Source organism: Malania oleifera, chromosome 12 (genome assembly GCF_029873635.1).
Source record: "Malania oleifera isolate guangnan ecotype guangnan chromosome 12, ASM2987363v1, whole genome shotgun sequence".
NCBI classification, from domain to species: Eukaryota; Viridiplantae; Streptophyta; class Magnoliopsida; order Santalales; family Ximeniaceae; genus Malania; species Malania oleifera.
Genome location: NC_080428.1, coordinates 67,318,013 through 67,341,020, shown reverse-complemented (window position 1 = coordinate 67,341,020; position 23,008 = coordinate 67,318,013). Strand labels below are relative to the sequence as shown.

The 23,008-nt window shown below is 34.1% G+C and overlaps 2 protein-coding genes across 3 annotated transcripts; both read right to left on the bottom strand.

Moving 5' to 3' along the window:
• Positions 1–4,837: 4,837 nt before the first annotated feature.
• LOC131144947 (uncharacterized) lies at positions 4,838–6,625 on the bottom strand. Its single transcript, XM_058093935.1, has 3 exons — positions 6,357–6,625; positions 6,178–6,251; positions 4,838–5,205 (listed from the first exon to the last, which is right to left on the bottom strand). The coding sequence occupies exons 1-3, from the start codon at positions 6,469–6,471 to the stop codon at positions 5,053–5,055; spliced, it is 342 nt and encodes a 113-aa protein (XP_057949918.1). The 5' UTR covers positions 6,472–6,625; the 3' UTR covers positions 4,838–5,052.
• A 2,414-nt stretch (positions 6,626–9,039) lies between these two features.
• Positions 9,040–11,172, bottom strand: LOC131144946 (uncharacterized). 2 transcript variants are annotated; one of them, XM_058093933.1, is made up of 4 exons: positions 11,078–11,172; positions 10,736–10,969; positions 10,541–10,614; positions 9,040–9,428 (listed from the first exon to the last, which is right to left on the bottom strand). In XM_058093933.1, exons 2-4 carry the CDS (start codon positions 10,848–10,850, stop codon positions 9,276–9,278), a joined length of 342 nt encoding a protein of 113 aa, XP_057949916.1. In that variant the 5' UTR covers positions 10,851–10,969; positions 11,078–11,172; the 3' UTR covers positions 9,040–9,275. The 2 variants fall into 2 exon arrangements, with proteins under 2 accessions (XP_057949916.1, XP_057949917.1); XM_058093934.1 differs by lacking the exon at positions 11,078–11,172 and having other exon boundaries at positions 10,736–11,020.
• Between the last annotated feature and the right edge of the window lie 11,836 nt (positions 11,173–23,008).

The following is a 23,008-nucleotide window of genomic DNA, read 5'->3' as shown; positions in this document are numbered from 1 at the left end:
ATACAGTAAATAGAGTGTAACCACCTATTCAGATAATACGTGGTATAAAGGTCGATCGCATAGAGCCCACGAGTGGACATGCTCCCCATCAGATATGGGTTGAGGCGGGCTGATCAGACTATGGAATATAGTGATTTATTCCTGGTTGATCACTCAGGGTAAATCCCGCCTACGGGCCGTACAACCCGGTGATGAGGGGTTAAATCATGACACACAGTTATCCACATGGAAGTTTACAGTTATTACTATATTTATACAGGTTTACAGAAACAGAATATATATATATATATATATATATATATATATATTAGAAGTATTTTGAGTAGAAACCTAAAGTACAGAAATGTTAAGCAACAGATAAAAGATGAAGATTATATTACTGGTATTGTACTTTACAAATTCAGTGATATATGACTATATAGTAATAGATTTTCATAGTATTGTAACTCATTTGTCACACATTAGTAATAACATATTTCGTCTTACTGAGTGTTGACTCATCCCAATTACTTTAACATTTTTTTTCAGGTGATCGAGGTAGGCGAGCAGATCAGGCGAGTAGATAAAGGGACCTCAGTATTGCCCTAACAGTAATGTGAGTATTTTTGGGAGTATTTTTGTATAGCCCTAACCAATTGAGGGTATTCTGTAAAATAGACATATATGTATATTTTGAAAAAAACTTTAGCACTCTGGTATTGTATATAACTACGTATGGTTATGTTTAGTTGATTTCTACTTCTTGTTGGTTAGGTTGATGATTGAGTTTAATCCAGTATGGTATTAGAACATTTTAAATGTTATAGTATTAAAAAAAAAAAAAAAAAACCCCAGTTAAATAGCAGGTCGCTACACTGGCCACATGAATATTTCTTTTTATTCTCATGTTTTGACGGCTAGAGCACTACAACTTGCAGTAGTAGTAGCAAATCTATTCGAACTAAGGAGTGGCAAGATCTTGAATTCCGATTTGCTTTGGAGTTGAATGATAACCCCTCTGTAGCTTTGTTCAATTTCACCGGCCCCTCTTATTTTTTTTTTTTTTGACATGTTTGTTGACAAACCCATAAAGATTATGGGAAGTCAAGTTGTGTGTGCTTCTGAATCTATGGGTACCGAAGGCACTAATGAATCCCATGTTGAGTCTGTTAAGTCAGAGAAAGCTTGGATCTGCAAGGATTACAACTCCAATGGCGTGGACGATTAGATTATGATGCCATAATAGTTGTTCAATTCGACAGGTTCTTATAATTTTGATTTCATTAGGGTTAAAGATATGAGTTCTGGTATTTTCAATATCAGTTAGGATTCGAAATCGGTTCAGGATGGATTTGTTTCAAACGGTTTGGACATGTATGCACCAAGTGTTCGATCATTTGTGGCAAATGGCACTGCAGGTGAGCATGTGGTGTTATAGATTTCATAGAATATTTTTGTGTCGTCTATGGGGTCTATAAACTCAGATTATTCGATTATATTCCAATTGATCTTTGAGTCCGATGTTAGATTTACATAGGGTTGCGAGTGCATATTTTGAAGTGATTCATGCCCATGGCAGATTAAAATTTGAGATTGAGATCTGCGAGATATCTACCATTGATGACGACGATTTTGTTACTATTTGTTTTGATTGTGGTGTGGATTGTTTAGCTAATTGAGCTCTAGATGCTCGACAATGTGTCACCAAGGAGCTTGATCTTGTTGTTTGGCGTTTTGCCTATTGCAATTCCTACAATTGTGCAACTTCAGTGTTTAGCGCATTGTTGCGGTGGTCTGTGTTGCAATTTCAAATCAAATTTCCAATTGTAATTTCAAATTCACTATTCAGCGCATATGAATGTGCAGAAGTCATTATTGCCGACCCTACTGTGCATTCGGCCAACCCATTTAAATTTCAAAGTTTGGCTTTGTTTATTTTACTAGCAGTACAACTATCATGATTGCTGACCCCACCATGCATTTGGTGTATAGGTCATTGTTCAATCAATTAAATGACTTATAGAACATCTTATTAATTATTATTAGCCATCAAGGTGGAGCTCTTCAAGCAAAACTGTGGCATCTATTTATTTTATTTTTTTTTGGAATTATATTATGTGATGGAAAAAAAACCATACCTTGAGAATAGGCGCCTTGGCTACATAAATCCTGTCAATAGAAGCATCAATTGCAGTCAGATTCGTATTAGATCCGAAATTTTTCAATACCGCAAGATAGGTTCCGATTATTTGTCCGTCAATTTTCTTACTTGGCTTTTTTATCGTAAGCAAGGCACCGTTGACGTGCTTGAACGTGACATACTCGCACCGATTATTTTTCCCAGTGACCTTGCCAAGGATCACGACCGCTTCTTCAAGATCGTTGTAGGAGGAGGAGAGATTGCGGAGGTTCTCCATATTCTCGTCTTCGAGAGTCGCCATCGTTGGACTTAAATTTCATTGCCCTTTTAATCCGTATCTGATTCCTCCACAGCTCAAACAGAACTTCGAAAATTTTGGTGCCGAAGCCTCATTAGGCGTCGGACTTTGCCTACGAAGCGATTCGCCCAGCCTCTGTTTGTCGAGAAACAGGGCTGAGTTTCAGGGACTTTGAGCTGGTGCGGCAAATCAGGAGCTGCTCGTGAGTGTACAAATCAGCAGATCGGGAGCTAATCATGGTGTCGATCTTTCGCTTCTCATCGCCCTGTTCTCGTCGTGGCTTCAGGAGATCTCATCACCACTCCTCTTGTTTATCATCTATGGCGATTCTCGGTTCTTTTTTATTATTGCAATTACCATTATTGTAGTTGCTATTCCAGAAGGGCTATGACTTGCAGTAACTAACATTAAGTCTGGCCTTTTGCAATGAAAAAAATAATGAATGATAAGGTTCTTGTGAGGCATCTATCGGTATGTGAGACAATGGGAACTTGCATTTACACAGATAAGACAGGTACTTTGAATTTTCGGTACTCCAACTTTCAATTCAGTCAAGAAATGTCTATGGCCCCAATGGTGTAGCTCAGCTGGTAGGGCGGATGCTGGGAGTGCCTTTCACGAGATCAGGGATTTCTCCCCTCCCGGATTCGATTCCTGCGGTTGGCTCTTTAATTTACCTCCTCGTAGTGTGGGGGGTAGCATCACAGGGCGTGGGATTAGTCGTGGACCATAAAACGGACGCGGACACCCAGCGTTATTCAAAAAAAAAAAACAAAGAAAAAAAGAAAGAAAAAGATGTCTATGCTTGTGAATCTTCCAGGAGGTGGTTTTCAAGCATTTTGCAAAAAAGCATAAAAAATAATTTTGAAAATATGTGACAAGATGGTAAATACTGACGGAGAATCTGTAACCCTATAAGATAATTCCAGTGTTGATAATATTCCCAATGATAACTATATGCTAATAATATTAGTGATTGGAATCAAGGATCTAGTGCGACAAACCTCTACAAAAGGTATTGACCTTTCTTGAGATTTGGCAAAAAAATAGGGATTTCACTTGAGGTTTCCAAATTTCATTAACCTCTCTTGAGGTAACAAAAATGCAACAAACCTCTACTAAAGTTTGACAAGAAGACACAAATATCATCTCAAAAGATTTATTTTTTGGTAAAATATAAGGAAAAGTTTATATCTTTTTGGTAAACTTCAGGGAAGGTCCCTAAAATTTTTGAAACCTCAGGAGATGTTAGTGTTTTTTCGCCAAATTTCAGGAGAGGTAAGTGACTTTTACCCAATAAAAAATAATTAATTGATTAATTATATAATTAAAAATTAGGCCAAAAGACATCGACCGTCCCTGAAGTTTGACAAAAAGATAGAGACTTTTTCTGAGGTTTCAAAAATGTTTCAGCCCTCCCCTGAGTAAAGCTCAATGGAGGTTTCTGAAATTCTTAAAATCTTAGTGAAGATCATTGTCTTTTTGTCAAACTTCAGAGGAGGTCAATGTCTTTTGCCTAAAAAATTAAAATTCTAAAAAAAAAAAAAAAAAAGAAGAAGAGTATGGGATGTGAGGTGAATTGTCTTTTAACTTTGTTGTGGTAGTTAGCACCCTACCTCAGTCTATGTCTATAATAGATGAGAAATATTTGCAAAAAAAAAAAATTAATTCTTTTACGTAAGATTTGAAACTCACAAATTACAATATCTTATATTAGATGAGTAAAATGGTGTGGGAGTCAAGCCATTAAAATCCACACCAAACCATACCTCAGCAAATACTAATATGACATCCTATAATTAGAAAAATTTGAATTGTACACTGAGAAACCATTAATTATAAGTACTTTCCGTACGTAATTTGATCACCGTACGTAATTTGATCATTTTTCTTTTGTTAATTGAGCCAATGCAAGAGCTTATGGAAACTTGATTATTTTGATGGATTGAAAAATCCAACATATATGCTTAGGAAGATGATAACTTCTCCTTAGTTTATGTGTTGATATATAAACACATTTAAAATACAATAGGCATTATATAGCCTATCATAGTCCCTAAGTGATTATCAAATTCTAATTAAATACAGATTAATCAAACATGCATTTATAAAAATAGAAGGTATGATCATATAAAAAGTAAAAGGGTATTCTTTCAATTTGAAGACTTTAAGTATTAGAGATCTCTCTCAAGACTAACCTAAGTTTTCTAAATACTTTTTTTGTTTGTCTACGTTGTTAGTAAAGTGAGGTGTTTATCTATTAATTAGTACTTTAAGAATTGGATCTTGCGTCAGACCAATTCCTAACATCATCAAAATTTATCCCAACTAAAGAATGACCATTGAAAATTTAAAATTAACCTTAATTAAAAGAATGTTTTTAGTCACCTATATGCAAAGGTATTAAATTAAAATATTAATTAAAGGATCAAAGTTTTTTTATTATTTATGTATAACTACAGTACATCAACAATAACAATATATAATAACAATAATAATAATAATATATATAGTTTTCAATAGGATGTTAACATGAACTATTTTTGAACAATCAAAGCATAATGAAATTAGTACATCATTAGATTTCATAAAATCAAAAGCTTAAATTTATCCCAAAGACTAATTAATTAATTAATTAATCTTTCTTCTCACGGCTAGCTGCTAGTCTCGGCGGCGGATTATGACCATCGTTGGGTGTGGCGGAATAGTCATGAAGTTGCTCTAAAAGTCTCCCCTCTATATTGCCATTGCCGCCTTTTTCTCCTTCGGTCGATTCTTTATTAGTTATCTGGTTCCATTATAAGAACAAAAACATTATAAATATATAAGAATTAATGTGAATATCTGTTTTAAAGAGTGTACAATACTGCATTAGTAAATTTTATATATATATATATATATATATATATATATATGTCTACTCTAATGTTATCATGAATTTTGAACTTTAAATTTAGATTTGAGTGAATTTAGATATATTAAATCTTATTTCAATACAAATCCAAATCCATAACTTTGTCAAAACATGGGATAAAAAAAATTTATGACTGCAAAGACATGCTATGTTAATATAAAAATTTTAATTTTATGCTCATAACAAATCTTGTTAAATCTATAGAAAAATGTTACAATGTCATCTTATTTATACTAAAGTTAATTAAAAACTTGATTAATTCAAATCAAAAGTAATTTAATTTTATTGTTACGCAATGTGGTATTATACATAAGATTTTCCTTTCTTTCTCGGGTCTAGTGTCCCTAGAAAGACATACACTTTAATGAATGCAAGTTGCCTAAATTATAATTTAAGCTTCTCATATATAAATGTTTTCAATTTTCATGCTCTAGAAATGTTAACAAATATTTTATCAATCTAAAATATTATATTGGACAAATTATTTTTAATATTTTCCAAAATATATTCTGAAGCATTACACATATTTATTAAAACATAAAATAAATTATATGTGTGGTGTGGGTGTGTGTGTATATATATATAAACAATTGATATACATGATTATTAAAAGAGAGAGGGAGGGAGAGATAGTCCAAGGAAATGAGACTCAGTGGACTTAAGGTTGCACTCGGTATCTCACAAGGTAATCGTTATTCATTAGGGGTGGTGGTCAGTTCAATCTAAATTTGGCAGAGAGAGAGAGAGAGAGAACTAGTTCGTAAATAAAGGGTATATCTCAACAATAGAATATTTTCTTTTTCTTTTTAAAAAAAAACACATAATTAATCCATGTAATATAGATACCTGAGGGGCATTCTGAATATCAGATTGATGAATAATAGTATGATCTCCACCCAGATTCTCCAGATTTCTTGTCCCTGTAATCACAAAAAAAAAAAAAAAAATCATCTACCCAGAAAATATATATATATATATATATATATATATATAGGGGGGGGGGGGGTGAGGAGATTGATCAGTACTCGAAAGTGGAACAGCATTGATGATGGAGATGAAGTGAGAGAAACCCAGAAGAACCACCACAAGCACTAGAAGTTGAAGATGAATCCACGTCGCTCTTCGTCCTTCCATCTCCATCTCTTCTTAGTTACGATTCACGTACGTACAGTACTGCTACTGCTAGATCGATCAATCTTCTCAGAATTTGACTTAATTAATTTCTATGAGATGTCTCGTCCTACCTTCTACTTCTCCAGCTATAGGTATATATATATGCTTAATTATGATACATAATAATAGGATGATATGATATTATATAAATGCATGGAGGAATACCTAACATGCGTAATGAATTACTCTTCCACTAGCTATCTTAGTTTACGCGTGGATGGCTCTGTGTGGGTTAGTATCTGAAGTGGGGTCAACTAAAATCATACGTGACTCTGTAGTGAACTTCGAGATTAATGCAATTGATGAACTTTGATGCATTACGCCATTGTTGACCGACAAGTCAAGAGATAAGGTTATTCTCATGGAATTACAAGTGGGGGGCATCATGATACAGTCAATGTCAAAAAACAAGGACAGTTCAACCCAAAAGTGGAATCACACTTACCATGGAAGTGGTGGATGGCAAATGCAAGGGTCTTGCCTTTTCCCTCAATTTGAATTAATTTTTATAATCATGATATCGGTGATTAAGTCCACCATAAAGTAATATTAAATGATTCTTTAATTTTTATGGTTAATTAAGTCAATATTTTATTTATATTTTGAATGATTGGAATAAAATGTTTTAGATCTTTGCCTATGTATGGACACAATTACAATCTATTATAGGATTCTCGATTAAACTGTCCTTTCCAAACCAAAATTGACCTATCTCTGAAGATCCACCGATTGACTTGTTATTCTTATCTCAAAATTGAGGTGCTTGTAACACCCGACCACCAACCGACTTTCCCCTCTTAGCTCAAAGCGAAGTTGTCTTTAGGACTGTTGATTGACCTGCCTCTTTTAAGCTCAAAATTGAGATTCCTATGGGGGCCACTAGTCGGCTTGCTCCATTTAAGCTCAAAATTAATATATGGGGCTTATATAACATAACATTAATAGTTAGTTTTGTTAGTTTTATTTTTTTGTTTTTTAGTTTCTTCTTTCTATTTTCTTTCCTCCTTCTTCCTCTAGTTATAAAAACAGAGTTTATATTTTGTAAGGATGTGTGGAATAAAAGAAAAGTTCTGATTTCTTACTTTAGTCTTCAGCTTCTTTTCCATTGTTATCAGCACTTTGTTTCATGGTATTAGAGCAAGAAAATTAAGAAGGTCCACTGCCATGTCCACTTCATCTGTTCGATGAATAATACGAATGATGAAAGTAATCCATACCACTTGCAGAGTGGTGATTCACCAAGTGCAATGTTGGTTTCAAATGTCCTCATTGGGAAGAATTACCATACATGGAGCAGATTCATGATGATGGCTTTGAAGGCAAAGAACAAAATTTGGTTCGTGAATGGAACAATAACTCAACCAGATTCAACAGATGCTTCGAATGCTCTGTAGGAAAGATGCAATAATATGGTATCTTCTTGAATCATCAGCTCAGTGTCAATAGAAATTGGAGCCAACATCATTTGCTCCCAAACTGCAAAGGATATGTAACAAGATCTCAAGAATAGGTTTACACAAGGAAATGGGCTAAGAATTTTCCAACTTTAGAAAGATTTATCAATGCCGACTCAAAAAGATATGTCGGTAAGAGATTGCTATACGAAATTCAAGTCTTTATGGGATGAAATGGCTAATTACAATCAAATTCCCACCTATTCTTGTGGTTTTCTAAGAACCCGCACTTGTGATGCCATTCGGGAATTCTTGAAATATCAAGATAAACAACATGTCATTCAATTTTTGATGGGATTAAATGAAGGTTTTTCTCATGTTAGAGGGCAAATTTTGATGATGGAATCTCTACCAGAGATAAACAAAGTTTTTTCTTTAATGATCCAAGAAGAGAAATCGAGAGAAATTAGCAAAACTAGGGAAATTGACACTATTGCTTTTATGAGTAAAATTCAAGAATCAAATTTATCAAGCCACAATTTTGTTCCTAAAAATTAGCAACAAAGGAGAGCCAAATTATTTTGTACTCATTGTGGATTGGATAATCACACGGTTGATAAATGCTACAAAGTACATGGCTATTCTCCAGGTTTTAAATTCACGAAGTCTCGACAGAAAGGAAAGTCTTCATCAGCTAACCAAGTCACAAACCAACCTCTTGATACAACCTTTGAGTTTTATAATAAATTGCCTTTCTCTCAAGAGGACTGTAAGTGATTATCAAATTTTAATTAAATACAGATTAATCAAACATGCATTTATAAAAATAGAAGGTATGATCATATAAAAGGTAAAGGGGTATTCTTTCAATTTGAAGACTTTAAGTATTAGAGAGGTCTCTCAAGACTAACCTAAGTTTTCTAAATACTTTTTTTGTTTGTGTACGTTGTTAGTAAAGTGGGATGTTTATCTATTAATTAGTAGTTTAAGAATTGGATCTTGTGTCGGACCAATTCCTAACATCATCAAAATTTATCCCAACTAAAGAATGACCGCTGAAAATTTAAAATTAACCTTAATTAAAAGAATGTTTTTCATCACCTACATGCAAAGGTACTAAATTAAAAATAAAATTAAAATATTAATTAAAGGATTAAAGTATTTTTATTATTTATGTATAACTACAGTACATCAACAATAACAATATATAATAATATATATAGTTCACAATCTTTTTAAAATCAGTGTGACACTATTTTCAGTAGGATGTTAACATGAACTATTTTTGAACAATCAAAGTATAATGAAACTAGTACATCATTAGATTTCATAAAAACAAAAGCTTAAATTTATCCCAAAGACTAATTAATTAATTAATTAATCTTTCTTCTCATGGCTAGCTGCTCGTCCCGACCGCGGATCATGACCGTTGTCGGGTGTGGCGGAATAGTCATGAAGGTTCTCTAAAAGTCTCCCCTCTATGTTGCCATCGCCGCCTTTTTCTTCTTTCGTCGATTCTTTATTACTTATCTGGTTCCATTATAAGAACAAAAACATTATAAATATATAAGAATTAATGTGAATATCTGCTTTAAACAGTGTATAATACTGCATTAGTAAATTTTATATATATATATATATATATATATATATATATATATATATAAAGATGTCTACTCTAATGTTATCATGAATTTTGAACTTTAGATTTAGATTTGGGTGAATTTAGATATATTACATCTTATTTAATTCAATACAAATCCAAATCCATAACTTGGTGAAACATGGGGATGGGATAAAAAAAATTTATGATTGCAAAGGCATGCTATGTTAATATAAAAATTTTAATTTTATGCTCATAACAAATCTTGTTAAATCTATAGAAAAATGTTACAATGTCATCTTATTTATACTAAAGTTAACTAAAAACTTGATTAATTCAAATCAAAAGTAATTTAATTTTATTGTTACACAATGTGGTATTATACCAATCTTTCTTGGGTCTAGTGTCCCAGAAAAGACATACACTTTAATGAATGCAAGTTGCCTAAATTATAATTTAAGCTTCTCATATAAATGTTTTGGTGCTCTAGAAATATTAACAAATGTTTTATCAATCTAAAATATTATACTGGACAAATTATTTTTAATATTTTCCAAAATATATTCTGAAGCATTACACATATTTATTAAAACATCAACTAAATTATATGTGTGGTGTGGTTGTGTGTGTGCGTGTGTGTGTGTGTGTATAAACAATTGATATGCATGATTATTAAAGGAGAGAGGGAGGGAAAGATAGTCCAAGGAAATGAGAGTCAAGTGTAAGAGTGGATGAGGGACTTAAGGTTGCACTCGATATCTCACAAGGTAATCGTTAGACTATTCATTATTGGTTAGAGTAGGCGTGGTGGTCAGTTCACTCTAAATTTGGCAAGGAGGTATGTAAGGAGCCCAAGGGCCTGCCCACCTCAGGTTCTCTCTCACAAAGAAGGAGAGAGAGAGAGAGAGAGAGAGAGAGAGAGAGAGAGAGAGAGAGAACTAGTTCGTAAAGAAAGGGTACATCTCAAGAACAAAAGAGTTTCTTTTCCTTTTTCTTTTTTAAAAAAAAAACACATAATTAATCCATGTAATATAGATACCTGAGGGGCATTCTGAATATCAGATTGATGAATAATATTGTGATCTCCACCCAGATTCTCCAGATTTCTTGTCCCTGTAATCACCAAAAAAAAATTCATCTTCCCAGAAATATATATATATATATATATATGTATATATATATGAATGATGAGTTTTGGGGGGGGGGGGGGGGGGGTGAGGAGATTGATCAGTACTCGAAACTGGAACAGCATTGATGATGGAGATGAAGTGAGAGAAACCCAGAAGAACCACCACAAGCACTAGAAGTTGAAGATGAATCCACGTCGCTCTTCGTCCTTCCAACTCCATCTCTTCTTAGTTACGATTCACGTACGTACAGTCCTGCTACTGCTAGATCGATCAATCTTCTCAGACTTTGACTTAATTAATTTCTATGAGATGTCTCGTCCTACCTTCTACTTCTCCAGCTATAGGTATATATAGACACGCACACACAAAAATATCAAAGATATATGCTTAATTATAACATATAATAAAAAGATGATACGATATTATATAAATGCATGGAGGAATACCTAACATGCGTAATGAATTACTCTTCCACTGGCTATCTTAGTTTACACGAGGATGGCTCTGTGTGGGTTGGTATCTGAAGTGGAGTCAACTAAAAACATACATGACTCAGTAGTGAACTTCGAGATTAATGCAATTGATTAACTTTGATGTATTAAGCTAGTCAAGAGATAAGGATATTCTCATGGAATTACAAGTGGAGGGTATCATGATACATATTATATATATGTGTCAATGTCAAAATACAAGGACAGTTCAACACTAAAGTGTAATCACACTTACCATGGAAGTGGTGAGTGGATGGCAAAGCGTCTTTTCATTTCCCCCAATTTGTATTAATTTTTATAATCATGATATCGGTGATTAAGCCCACTATAAAGTAAAATTAAATGATTCTTCAATCTTTATGGTTAATTAAGTCAATATTTTATTTATATTTTGAAGGATTGAAATAAAATATTTTAGAACTTTCCCCATGTACGGATACAATTACAATCTAGTGTCGAGTTCTCGATTGAACTGCCCCTTCCAAGTCAAAATTGAGCTACCTTTGAGAATCAACCGATTGACATGTCATTCTTATCTCAAAACTAAGTTGTCTGTAATAGGGGTGAGCAAGCGGTCGGTTGGGTTAAATTCGGGTAATTAACCGAATTAACCGAAAAATTCGGTTAAATAATATCATTAACCGAACCGACCCCGACCGAATTGCCCATTCGGGTAATTCGGTTAACCGATTTTAACCAAAATTATTTAAAATTAATTGCTAGAAATATAATACAATTATAAATTTTTTTTAAAACCAAATCCAACTTAATTAAATACCTTATTTATTAATTTTATTAATGAAAATAAAATTTTACCATAGAACAAAGAATCCAAATAGGTCAATTAAACTCCTTAATGCACTTGCATAAGAAAAATTTATATTCATAAATTATATTTAAAATCTAATTAATTAATAATTCAGTTAATCGGTTAACCAAAATTTTTTTTACCCTTAACCAAACCGAAATCGATTAACCGAAATTTTGTAGAATTATAACCGAACCGACTGAACCGGGATTTTTACCCGAACCTTCGGTTTTCACCGAATTATGCTCACCCCAAGTCTGTAACACCCACCAATCGACTCGCCCCTCTGAGCTCAAAGCAAAGTTACCTTTAAGACTATCGATCAACCTGCTTCTTTTAAGCTCAAAATTGAGATATCCATGGGGCCCATTAGCCGACTTGCTCCTTCTAAGCTCAAAATTGAATAGCCTATGGGGCTTACAAACTATGCTACCACACTTCTCCCAAAATTGAGCTGCCAATGAGGCCCACCAACTGACCTGCTCATTTTTAGCTCAAAATCAAGTTGCTTGTGGGGCCCACCGACCAAGCTACCCTTCATAGCTTGTTAAATGTTGGTTGATTTATTTTACAGGCAATGAAAGCTAATTATGTAAGGAATGAAAGGTATTTTCGGTATATAACCGTTAAATATTGGTTGGCTTATTATACAGGCAATGTATGAATTTTATTACTAAATTGTGTGACATGAGATTCTGTGCAAATATATGTTAAATGTATGAGATGTAGGTTAAGTAAGTAATGCATTGTGAATAAAACATGATATGGAGTATGCTGCTTGTGTGTGTTAATGCACCCATGTAAATAGCTGAAAAATGCTGGGTAAACAGCTTAAAAATATTGGGTAAAACAGTCAAAAGATGCTAGGTAAAACAGCTGAAAGATGCTGGGTAAATGTGTAACAGCTGAAAAATGTTAGGTAAAATAACTGAAAGATGTTAGGTAAATGTATGACAACTGAAAAATGTTGGGTAAGGTATGAAATGAAATGAAATGAAATGAAATGAGAAATGAATGGAATGGAAATAAAGTATGAAATGTGAATAATGTAAAATCGAAAAAAGTCACTTAAAGTGAAATGAAATGCAATGTTTAAGTTATGAACATGAACGGATGTGTATGATTGAATAATGACAGAAAAGAATAATGTATTATGATATTAGAAGTATTTATGTATGTCGAACATGTTACGTTTTGGCGGGGCGCATTCTTCGCCTGAGGGCTGGCTGAGTAAGGCGAGTGCACTAATAGCTTCAGATGTGGCAGTAACTGCATAACATACCAGGGCAGAGGGAACCTACTTGTATGGGCGGGTAGATTTCTCTATTCTTAGGGTCTTTGCCAGTAAGCTATTGTTGAATGGTATGAGTACGAAATCAATCTAACACTTGAGGGCTTACAGAGTAAGGTAAGTGCCTCGGTATGCTTTATTACTGACCTTAGGGTTATCTAAATATCAAAGCAGAGGGGTGTTACTTGTATGGGCGAGTAATCACCCCTATCCTCGAGTAATCTCGTGAGATAAATCTTTGCATGTGATTGATTAGGTTCACAGAATGATTTCAGAAATTATGTTAATGATTTTAAAATGTTAAATATTTTGTTGTTATATCGACTAATGTTGGCCACACACTATTTTAATATATGGTTTCTTCCCTTACTAAGATATGTCTCACCCGAATATGAATTTATCTTTTTCAGGATTTTCTCAAGATTGAGCTTAGAGAGCTTGAGGTGTTTTAATATTTTTTGGGAAATATAAAGAGAAAGGGTATATTTTTTTATAATAGTTTGGGAATGCAAATATTTATGTTTTATGTCTTTACGTTTTAAGGCTGTTAAGTAAGGAATGATTGTGAAAATACTGAAATGTGTGGAGAGGTATGTATTTATGGTAATGCAGGTGTTGGATGGATAGAAAGGATGTTATATAGGGGTAGTAAACTCCAGTATTATTGATTATGGTTTTTATATTATATGGAGATTATGTTAATGTTTTCCGCTGTGTATATCATGGATTATGGATTATCGGGGATTTTATCAGATATAACATCGAACCCGAGTTTAAGAGGGTCAAGGCGTCACACCCCAGTTTCACGGGATGGATTCTAAGAGTCCATACTAGCATTTGACAGATTTTGAGTTGGTTTGTACCACTTACATTAATAGGGCTAGAACAGATGAGTATATCAAACCTCATTTGTTTCCCTTTTCTTTGAAAGATAAGGCAAAAATCTGGTTTAAATCTCTGAGACCTAACTTTATTACTAGTTGGGCTGAAATGCAGCGTGAGTTCTTACATAATTTCTTTCCTTTGTAGAGAGCTCAGTACCTACAGGAGCAGATCAGTCAATTCATGCAAAAAGGTAACGAGACGTTCCAAGCTTGCTGGAAGAGATTCAAGGACCTAATGAATATAAGTCCACATCACGAATTCGAATCTTGGAGGTTAGTGATATATTTTTATACTGCTCTAACCCCTTGAATGTAAATAGTTTGTCTAGACTATGTACAATGAGGAGTTCTTTAGCAAGGAACCGGATGAGGCTCTATCATTCCTTGATTATTTAGCTGAAAGTGCCCAACAATGGAACACACGGTATGAACGGGCACCAATGGCAGCACAACCTCTCAGAGTAATCAGTGGTGGAGGTAGATACGAGATCAAAGAGGAAACTAATTTACGGGCTCTTGTTACTGCTTTGTCTAAAAAAATAGAAGTCATGGAGTCTGAGAAAGTGAAAGCTACGAAATCGGTGGAGGATTGTCCGTTTTTTCCTGTATTGTAGGAGAAAGGATCTAATCAAATGCAGTCAGTAAATTAGATAAACAAATCTCAAAATAAGCAATTCTCAAACACTTATAATCCGGGATGGAGGAATCACCCGAACTTATCATGGAGGAACAATCAGTGTGGTCCATCTTCCTCACAGTTGCAGCAATTTCCTCAATCTTATGCACCACCTCCGCAGCCACTATATCACTTAGTTGCAGCTCCTCAATAGCAATAGGTCTCTTAGAATTACGCACCTTCGGGATTTCAACCAAATTTGGCTCATATTCCATCAAAGAAATATTTTGATGATAGCATGACACAAATGGCGAATATATTTCAACAATTCATGCAGATTCACATCACGACCACAGTCAGAATACTCAAGCCATCAGTGAACTAAGAGACACCATGAATAAGATAAGTACACAGCTGAATACCTTAGAAAAAGGAAAATTTTCTGCACAGTCTCAGCCTAGTCCCCAAGTATATTGGCAACAACAGCAACCAGTGCATACCATTTCAGGGGATTATATTGAAACGGCAAAGGCAGTTATTACCTTGAGAAGTGGAAAAGAGGTTTTCCATCCTGAAATGCCCACTAATCAACAAACAGCTGCTCCAACACCTGAAGAGGCAACTAAGACAAACGAAGGAAATGAAAAATCAGATGAAGCAAGCTTAGATTCCAAGAAGTCAAATAATAAGGACGGTGTGACTATTAAGGAGTATCAACCTGTGGTACCCTATCATCAGAGATTGACATCTGGTCAGAAGAATAAGTATCACACTGAGATTCAAGAAATCTTCAAACAGGTGAAGATCAACATTCCACTTTTGGATGTCATACAACAAGTTCCTACATACACAAAATTTCTAAAGGATCTGTGCACAGTAAAAAGGAAATTGAACATGAAAAAGAAAGTTTTCTTGACCGAGCAAGTTAGTGTGTTGATATTGAGTCAAAGATCTTGGTTCCCTCACTATTTTTATCATGATTGGTAAATCTCGTATTGGGATAGCCTTACTTGATTTGGGGAGCTATATGAACTTGCTCCCATTTTCAAAATACGAACAGTTGGGCTTAGGTGAGCTGAAGAAAATACCCATGATGCTACAATTGGCAGATAAATCACTAAAAGCTCCACAAGGTGTTATTGAAAATGTGCTAGTACAAGTTGACAATTTTATTACCTAGTGGACTTTGTGGTTTTGGACATGTAGCAGCTTGCTTCCAACATCTACCGGGCACCTATTATTCTTGGGCGACCATTCCTTGTTACTTCCAATGCCTTGATTAATTGTCAAAGCGGAGTACTTAAGCTTACATTCAGAAATATGACATTGGAGATGAACGTGTTTAATAAGACGCTAACTGGGTGTGATGATTCAAAGGTACACGCAGTAGATGTGGTAGATGACTTGGATATGTTAGAACTGTTGTCGGCATTTGTTTCTGATGGTGCATTTGAGAATGAAGCTCCTGAGCAACCTGAGGTATTTGATCAAAAAGTTCCCTCGATTAGAGAGTTACTTGAATCAAAGGAGCAATCCATAGAGATAGAAGCAATACCAGTCCGTGATCCGTAATGGAGGCTGAACCCAACCATGATGAAGGTGGTAAAGAAAGAAGTGTTGAAGATGTTAGATTCTGACATTATCTATCCTATCACCGACATGTCATGTAGCCCTTGGTTTGATGATATAGTGAACTATCTTGCCACCAATCGAGCACCAAAACATGGGGTAACACAGGATAAGCATCAATTCTTTGTAGAGATCAAGATCATACTTGAGAAGACGGGTTGTCCTAATCGAAAGGTCTAGTTAGAGAAACTAGTTGATGCAGTCTGGGCCGAATTGTATTCAAGATGAATTTAAGGATGTGTCCCTACAAGTTATTTTACGATAAGGCATGTCATTTACCCGCTGAAATTCAACATCGTGCATTATGGGCTATTAAACAGATTAACTTTTCCTTCAATGATGCCAAAGGTTTGAGAAAGTTATAGGTATGTGAGCTTGAAGAATCCAGGAGAGAAGCCTATGACAATGCTCGTTTAGCAAAGAAATGTATGAAACTGCTGCATAACATGAAAATCAAGGACAAGCACCTTTTCCCGAATCTACAAGTTTTCCTCTTCGATTCCTGGTTACATTTGTTTCCTGGGAAGCTGAAGTCCCGATGGGGTGGCCCGTACATCATTAAACATGTTCATACTCGCGGTGCAGTGGAGATTGTGGACCCAAAGAATGGCAACAGTTTCACAGTTAATGGACAACGACTCAAACCTTTCATGACTCCCTTCGACTCAAATGAAGAGGCCTTGCTTCTACAAGACCCTAGGGGAGTTTTCTGACCTCTCTCTCATTACTTTTCTTTCTTTTTATTTTTATTTTATTTGTTTTCTTTATTTGCATTTCTCTCTTCTTCTTTTTTTTTTTTTTTTGCATTAGTTGGTAGTGATTTTTTGTATTTTTTTCTCTATTAGTTTGTTCATCCGTGCACAGTTTTTCTATTTCTCCTACACTTTCACATTGAGGACAATGTTCCACTTTAGTTGGGGGGTGAGAATTTACATGTGACACTGTGCACGTCCACTTGCTGAGTATTAATTAAAAAAAAAAGAGAAAAAGAAAGAAAGAAAAAGTATTGAAGATAGATGATTATGTCATGATTAATAGTGACTTATACCCTTCACATACTTGCATATAACTTAAGAATTACACACTTGAGTCATTTATGGGTAGTATCTCTTTATATGACTTTGTAACTCCATGAAGGTTGATTGGTAGTTCATTCGTGTTAATTTGGTTATATGAACTCTTGTAATTACATGGTATCTCATGAGACTGAATAGATACATTCACGTGATTCATTGCACTTAGGGTTCCTTTTGAATATTGAGAGAACACCTGTGGCAACTATGACACCTTGTGAGGTATCCTTAGCTATTTATTGTCTTTTTTAGTGTTAACATCAAATCAGAATTCATGAAACTTAGTTCTCTTTTCTTCTAGATGATTCTTTGTAAACTAGTCTCTATTTTTTTTGACTTGCAAGCCTAGAGGTGGTATCTAGTAGGGAGATAGAAGCTTAGGTCTTGTAGTCTACTCAAGATGTGAAGACTGAGCCACCCTAGAAACAGACTTAGTTCATGGACTATTGTTCGAGTTTAATTCCCATTGGTGGTATGAAGATAATGAAAGAAGTGTAATGATTGTCCTAATTGACAATGAAAAGATAGAAATTGAAGAATGAGCAGAAGAAAGAATAAGAAAAATAGAAATGCACATGAAATGAAAGGTTAATATCTGCTTCACACAAATACCACAAAAAAGTAAAGGACACAACACATGTTCTCCACATATGAAAACTCTTCAACCGCTTAATGCCTCAAATGTATTCACGTATGGTTTGTGAATTAGTTGATCTATGGTGGTTTTGGTTGGATATGGCGAGTAGGTGAGAAGATGATAGGGTGAAAGATCCGACACCTCACAAATAGGTTAGATCCTTTTCAGACTAGTCCACTCCATATATTTAGCGTTTGTTCCTTGTAATATGTGGAATGTTTGATCGCGACACTCCTCCTCACATATGATGAGTAAACCCATCTTTTTTTAGTGTTCTTGAGGGTATACCAGTTAGGCCGAGTCAAAACAACCATTCTGTAAGTGTCCACTGGTATCCTGGGTGTGACGAGTCATATACATTACACATACTTTGAGATTTCGCCTATTTATACGTGAATTTATATAACTACATTAACTCTGAATTGTACTACTGGTTAACTTCATGCGAGTATACTATTCTTACTGACTATATAATGATGAAACTTACATGAATGACTTACTTCGGAGTTGCGTGCATTGTATATGATAAGTATGTGTGAAATTTGGTTATATTCCTTGTTAACCTTACAAGGCTTAATATCCTATTTTGATGCTAACAAACAAGTAGAACTTAACATGTTTTGTTTAAGTGATATATTTTCAGGACTCAATGATAGAGCGTTAAAGAATTGATGAAAGTTTGTACTACAAAGAATGAATTCAATATGAAACTTAAAGCATGGATTCAAAACTGGATTTAAAGATAAATCTTGAAGATCATGAGAGCATTAGGATTAAAGAGAACTTGATGAAAGCTCAAATAATGATGAAGCAAGCATAAAGACCTCAAGAAATTCAAGAATTGGAAATTTGAAGGAGTTTATAGGAAATTTCATGTAAGTACTTCAAATAATTTCAATATGAATACATGAAACTCTTAGGTTAAATTATTAGACCTAGATACCTTTAAACACACTTGGAAAATATTTTTATAGCGTCAAAAATTATTTCAAAAAAGTTAGAATCATTTTTGGAATGAAAAGCATCAAAAAGAGGATTTTCAAAATGCTGTTAATTTTTATATATGTGTATTGAGATGTATTTTTCTCTATCAAAAACTCTTTATTTTAAAAAAAGTTTAACATAAAAGTTGTAGGATTTTCTCTTATCTTTCTTTTGAAACTAATATCATCAAATTTGGAGCTACAAATAAAAAGTTATGACCAAAAAACAAAAGGGTGCACGAAACTGACAGTAGCATGTGTGTAACTAGTAGACTGCCTAAACTAGGATAGGCGCCTGGGTGGTCATGGAAGGTGACTGGCTTTGTTCTGGCAGGCGACTGTCAGGCTACTGCCCCTGCTATTTACTTTAAAATAAACATGGCAGGCGACTGGAGGTTTGGGGCAGGCGACTGCCACGCGGCTGTTCTGATTTTTCTCATAACGGTCAAATCTTTAAATGGGGTTATTTATGGCTCAAAATTTATGGAATCTTGGGGGATATTTCAAAACATTTGGGAACCAATTTACTCACCTTTTAAAGTCTATAAATAAGCCTCAAATATTATTGAATCATAGATCAAGAATTCAAATTCAGCAAAAATTCAAAATCTCTCAAATTGCTCTCACATTTTCAAGGCTCTCTCTTGATCTCAACTTGCACAAAGCTTACTGAGTTCTTGTTGATCTTACTCACCAAGTTCGTGCTACAATTCTAAAATCTTTCATTCATTGAAAGAATTAAATTGGTGATATACTTCCTTGAGCTTCAATTTGAATATTTATATTGTTATTTACTTTGAAGTATATAGTTCTCAATTGTTGTACTAATCAGCTCTTTTAGGAGCAAATTATTTGTACACAAATATTTGATTTGTTTATTGTAGATTGACGATTCTAAGGGTTGTTTGGATCGTTGGCTAAGCAAGGGGATATTGCTTAGAGAGGCGGGCTCTAACCTATGTAAGGAGTGACCGAACGAGGGGATATCGTTTGGAGAAGGCAGGCTCTAGCCTTAACCAAGGAGTATTGTAAAGGCTTGTTCCATCCGTCAACGGAACAAGTTTAGTAATCCTTTGGTGGTTTGCCAAAGGCGAGGACGTAGGCTGGGTATAAGTCGAACCTCATAAAAATCTCCGTCTCACTCTCTCTTTCCCTATTCTTTATTTTCAGTACATATTTAAATTGCGTGGATGATTTAAATTGAAAATCAAATATACTACGCATATTTGGAAATCAAGCAAACTTCAAGATTAATTTTGATTTGGGTTGCGGAAACCGAAAGGGAGTACGTTGGTGAAACCATATCTTGCGGAAACCATACGAGAGTACGTTTCTTGGTTAAACACTCAAAGATAAATTAAATGAAAGTTTATTTGAGTTTTGAATATTTCGAAAGAGTGATTGAATGTTGTATTGAACATCATATTAAGCAAATCCATATATACAGGGCTTGATTAAAATTTATATCTAGGGCTGACTACAAAAGCTTTATTGTGTTTGTGAAATGATTGTTGAATATTAAATTACATTCTTTACAAGGTTTTCAAATTCATAATCACGGGGCTTATATAAACAAACAAACAATCTCAAGATCTTATAATACCAAATTGATAAATACTTTATATCTTGGTTTGGTTGTTTGATGTTTAACTTGTACTTGGCAAATAAATTGATTGTTTGGTTTGAAGATTGTGTTTAATTGATTGGTTGTTTAGTTGTATTATTGATTGGATAAAAGAACTAAGTTCTTGTGTGATTGGTGAAATTAAAAAAACAAGTTAAAGAATTGGTTAAGTGTTTAAAGAAGTTAAGGATTCTTAAAAGAAGTTAAAAGAAATTTTTAAAAGCCAATTCACCCCCCTCCCCCTTCTTGGGAAGCTATTCCTAATCTCAATTGGTATCAGAGCAAGGTTATAGCAAATATTAAATAGCAGCTATAAAAAGATCTAAATGACTAACTTTGGCGTAACTCCCTTTGGAGAAGGACAATCTTCGATTAGGCCACCTATCTTTTGTGGTTTGAACTATACATTCTGGAAAAAGAGAATGCAAATATATCTTCAAACTATGAATTGGAAAGTATGGGAAGTTGTCATGGAAGGTGATCAAATTTCCACTAAGATAGTTGATGAAAAACAAGTTCCCAAAGAGAAAAATGATATGACCGACCTAGACTATAAGATGCTACAAGTTAATGCTAGTGCTATGAATGCTTTATATTGTGCCTTGGATGCTAATGAATTTAATCGAGTAATGGCTTGTAAATCAGCTAAGGAAATATGGGATAAGCTAGAAGATACTTATGAAAGAACAACGGATGTTAGGGATAATAGGGTTGATATGCTCACAAGTGAGTATGAAGCCTTTAAGATGAACCTGAATGAATCAATTACAAATATGTTTACTAGGTTCACTCACATAATCAATTCCCTAAATGTCTTAGGAAAAACTTACACTACTTATGAGATGATAAGAAAAATTCTAAGAGGCCTTCCCTCCATGTGGGAACCAAAGGCTACTGCTATCATGGAAGGTAGAAATCTGAAAAATACATCCTTAGATGAGCTTATAGGTTCTCTCCTCACATACGAAATGGTAATGAATGAAAAGAGTGGGAAAACCAAAGCCCGAGAAAAAATAGCCTTTAAAGCCTTAGAAGAAAACTCAAGTAGTGAAATGGATGAAGATGAAGAAGTCTTCATATCTAAAAAGTTAGCAAGGATACTAAGAAGGAGAAACAAATTCAAGAGAAGAAATCAAAAATCTGAATTAGATGAATCAGAAGAAGAAATCAGCAAAAAGAAATCTAAAAATAAAACTCCTGCATGCTATAATTGCAATAAAGTCGGACATATAAAACTGGAATGTCCACTATTAAAGAAAGAGTCTAAAAAGAAAAACAAGAAGGCCATGAAAGTCACTACTTGGGATAGTATAAGTAGTTCGGAGAATGAAATAAGTGACCAAGAGGTTGCTTACACGTGCTTTATGGCATGGAATAATGAAGAAAGCTCCTCAACTAAATCTTCAAATAATTCTTGTAGTGATGAATCAAGTGATGAGAGTATGCCATCTTATGAAGAACTACAAAATGATCTATTCAAAGTACATAAGATGCTGATCAAAACAAATAAACAAAACACCTCATTGAAGAATAAGAATGAAAGTTTAATGAAAGAGTTAGAATTCCTAAAGATTGCTGAAAATGAAAAAGATTCAAAACTTATGAAAATATAAAATAAGTATGATGCTACAATAAAAGAATTAGAAACAAAACACTTTGCTGAAAAAGAAAAAGATTTAAAAATTAAAGAATTAGAAAGCAAGAATGAAAAAATGATAGAAGACCTTCGATCCCTGTCCTCTATAGAACATAAGAAAGATATATATTTCTGAATTAGAGGATAGAATCAGAAAATTATCTCTAGAGTTAGAGAAATCATTAAAGAAAGTTGATAACAAGAAAGACATAGAGTTAAATGATCTCAAGAATGAAATCAAAGATAAGGATAAAATTATTCACAACTTTACAAAAGGACAAGAAAACCTTGATAAGATGATTGGCTCACAGAGAATGTCATTAAACAAAGAAGGCATTGGTTTCAATGAAGTTGAAAATAAAAAGAAAAAGAGTCTTTACATGGGTTATTCTCAAAAGCCTCCAAAGATAATGCAAGCACATCCTTTAATGCTTACACCAACACCATATGCTATCAATGTAAGAACAAGGGGCATATAAAGTTTGAATGTCCATTTAAGAGAAAGGGTGTGAAAATTAAACAAGTATGGAGAATTAAGGAATCATCCCTTGGTAAACCAACTGGACCCAAGAAAGTATGAGTACCAAGATGAAAGACTAGTTCATAAGTGAAAAACTCCGTGGCTTAAGTCATTCCCCTTTAAAAATTGAAAAAGTAACTTAATTTATAATCAACAATCGAACTAGTTGAAATAACAAAACTTAA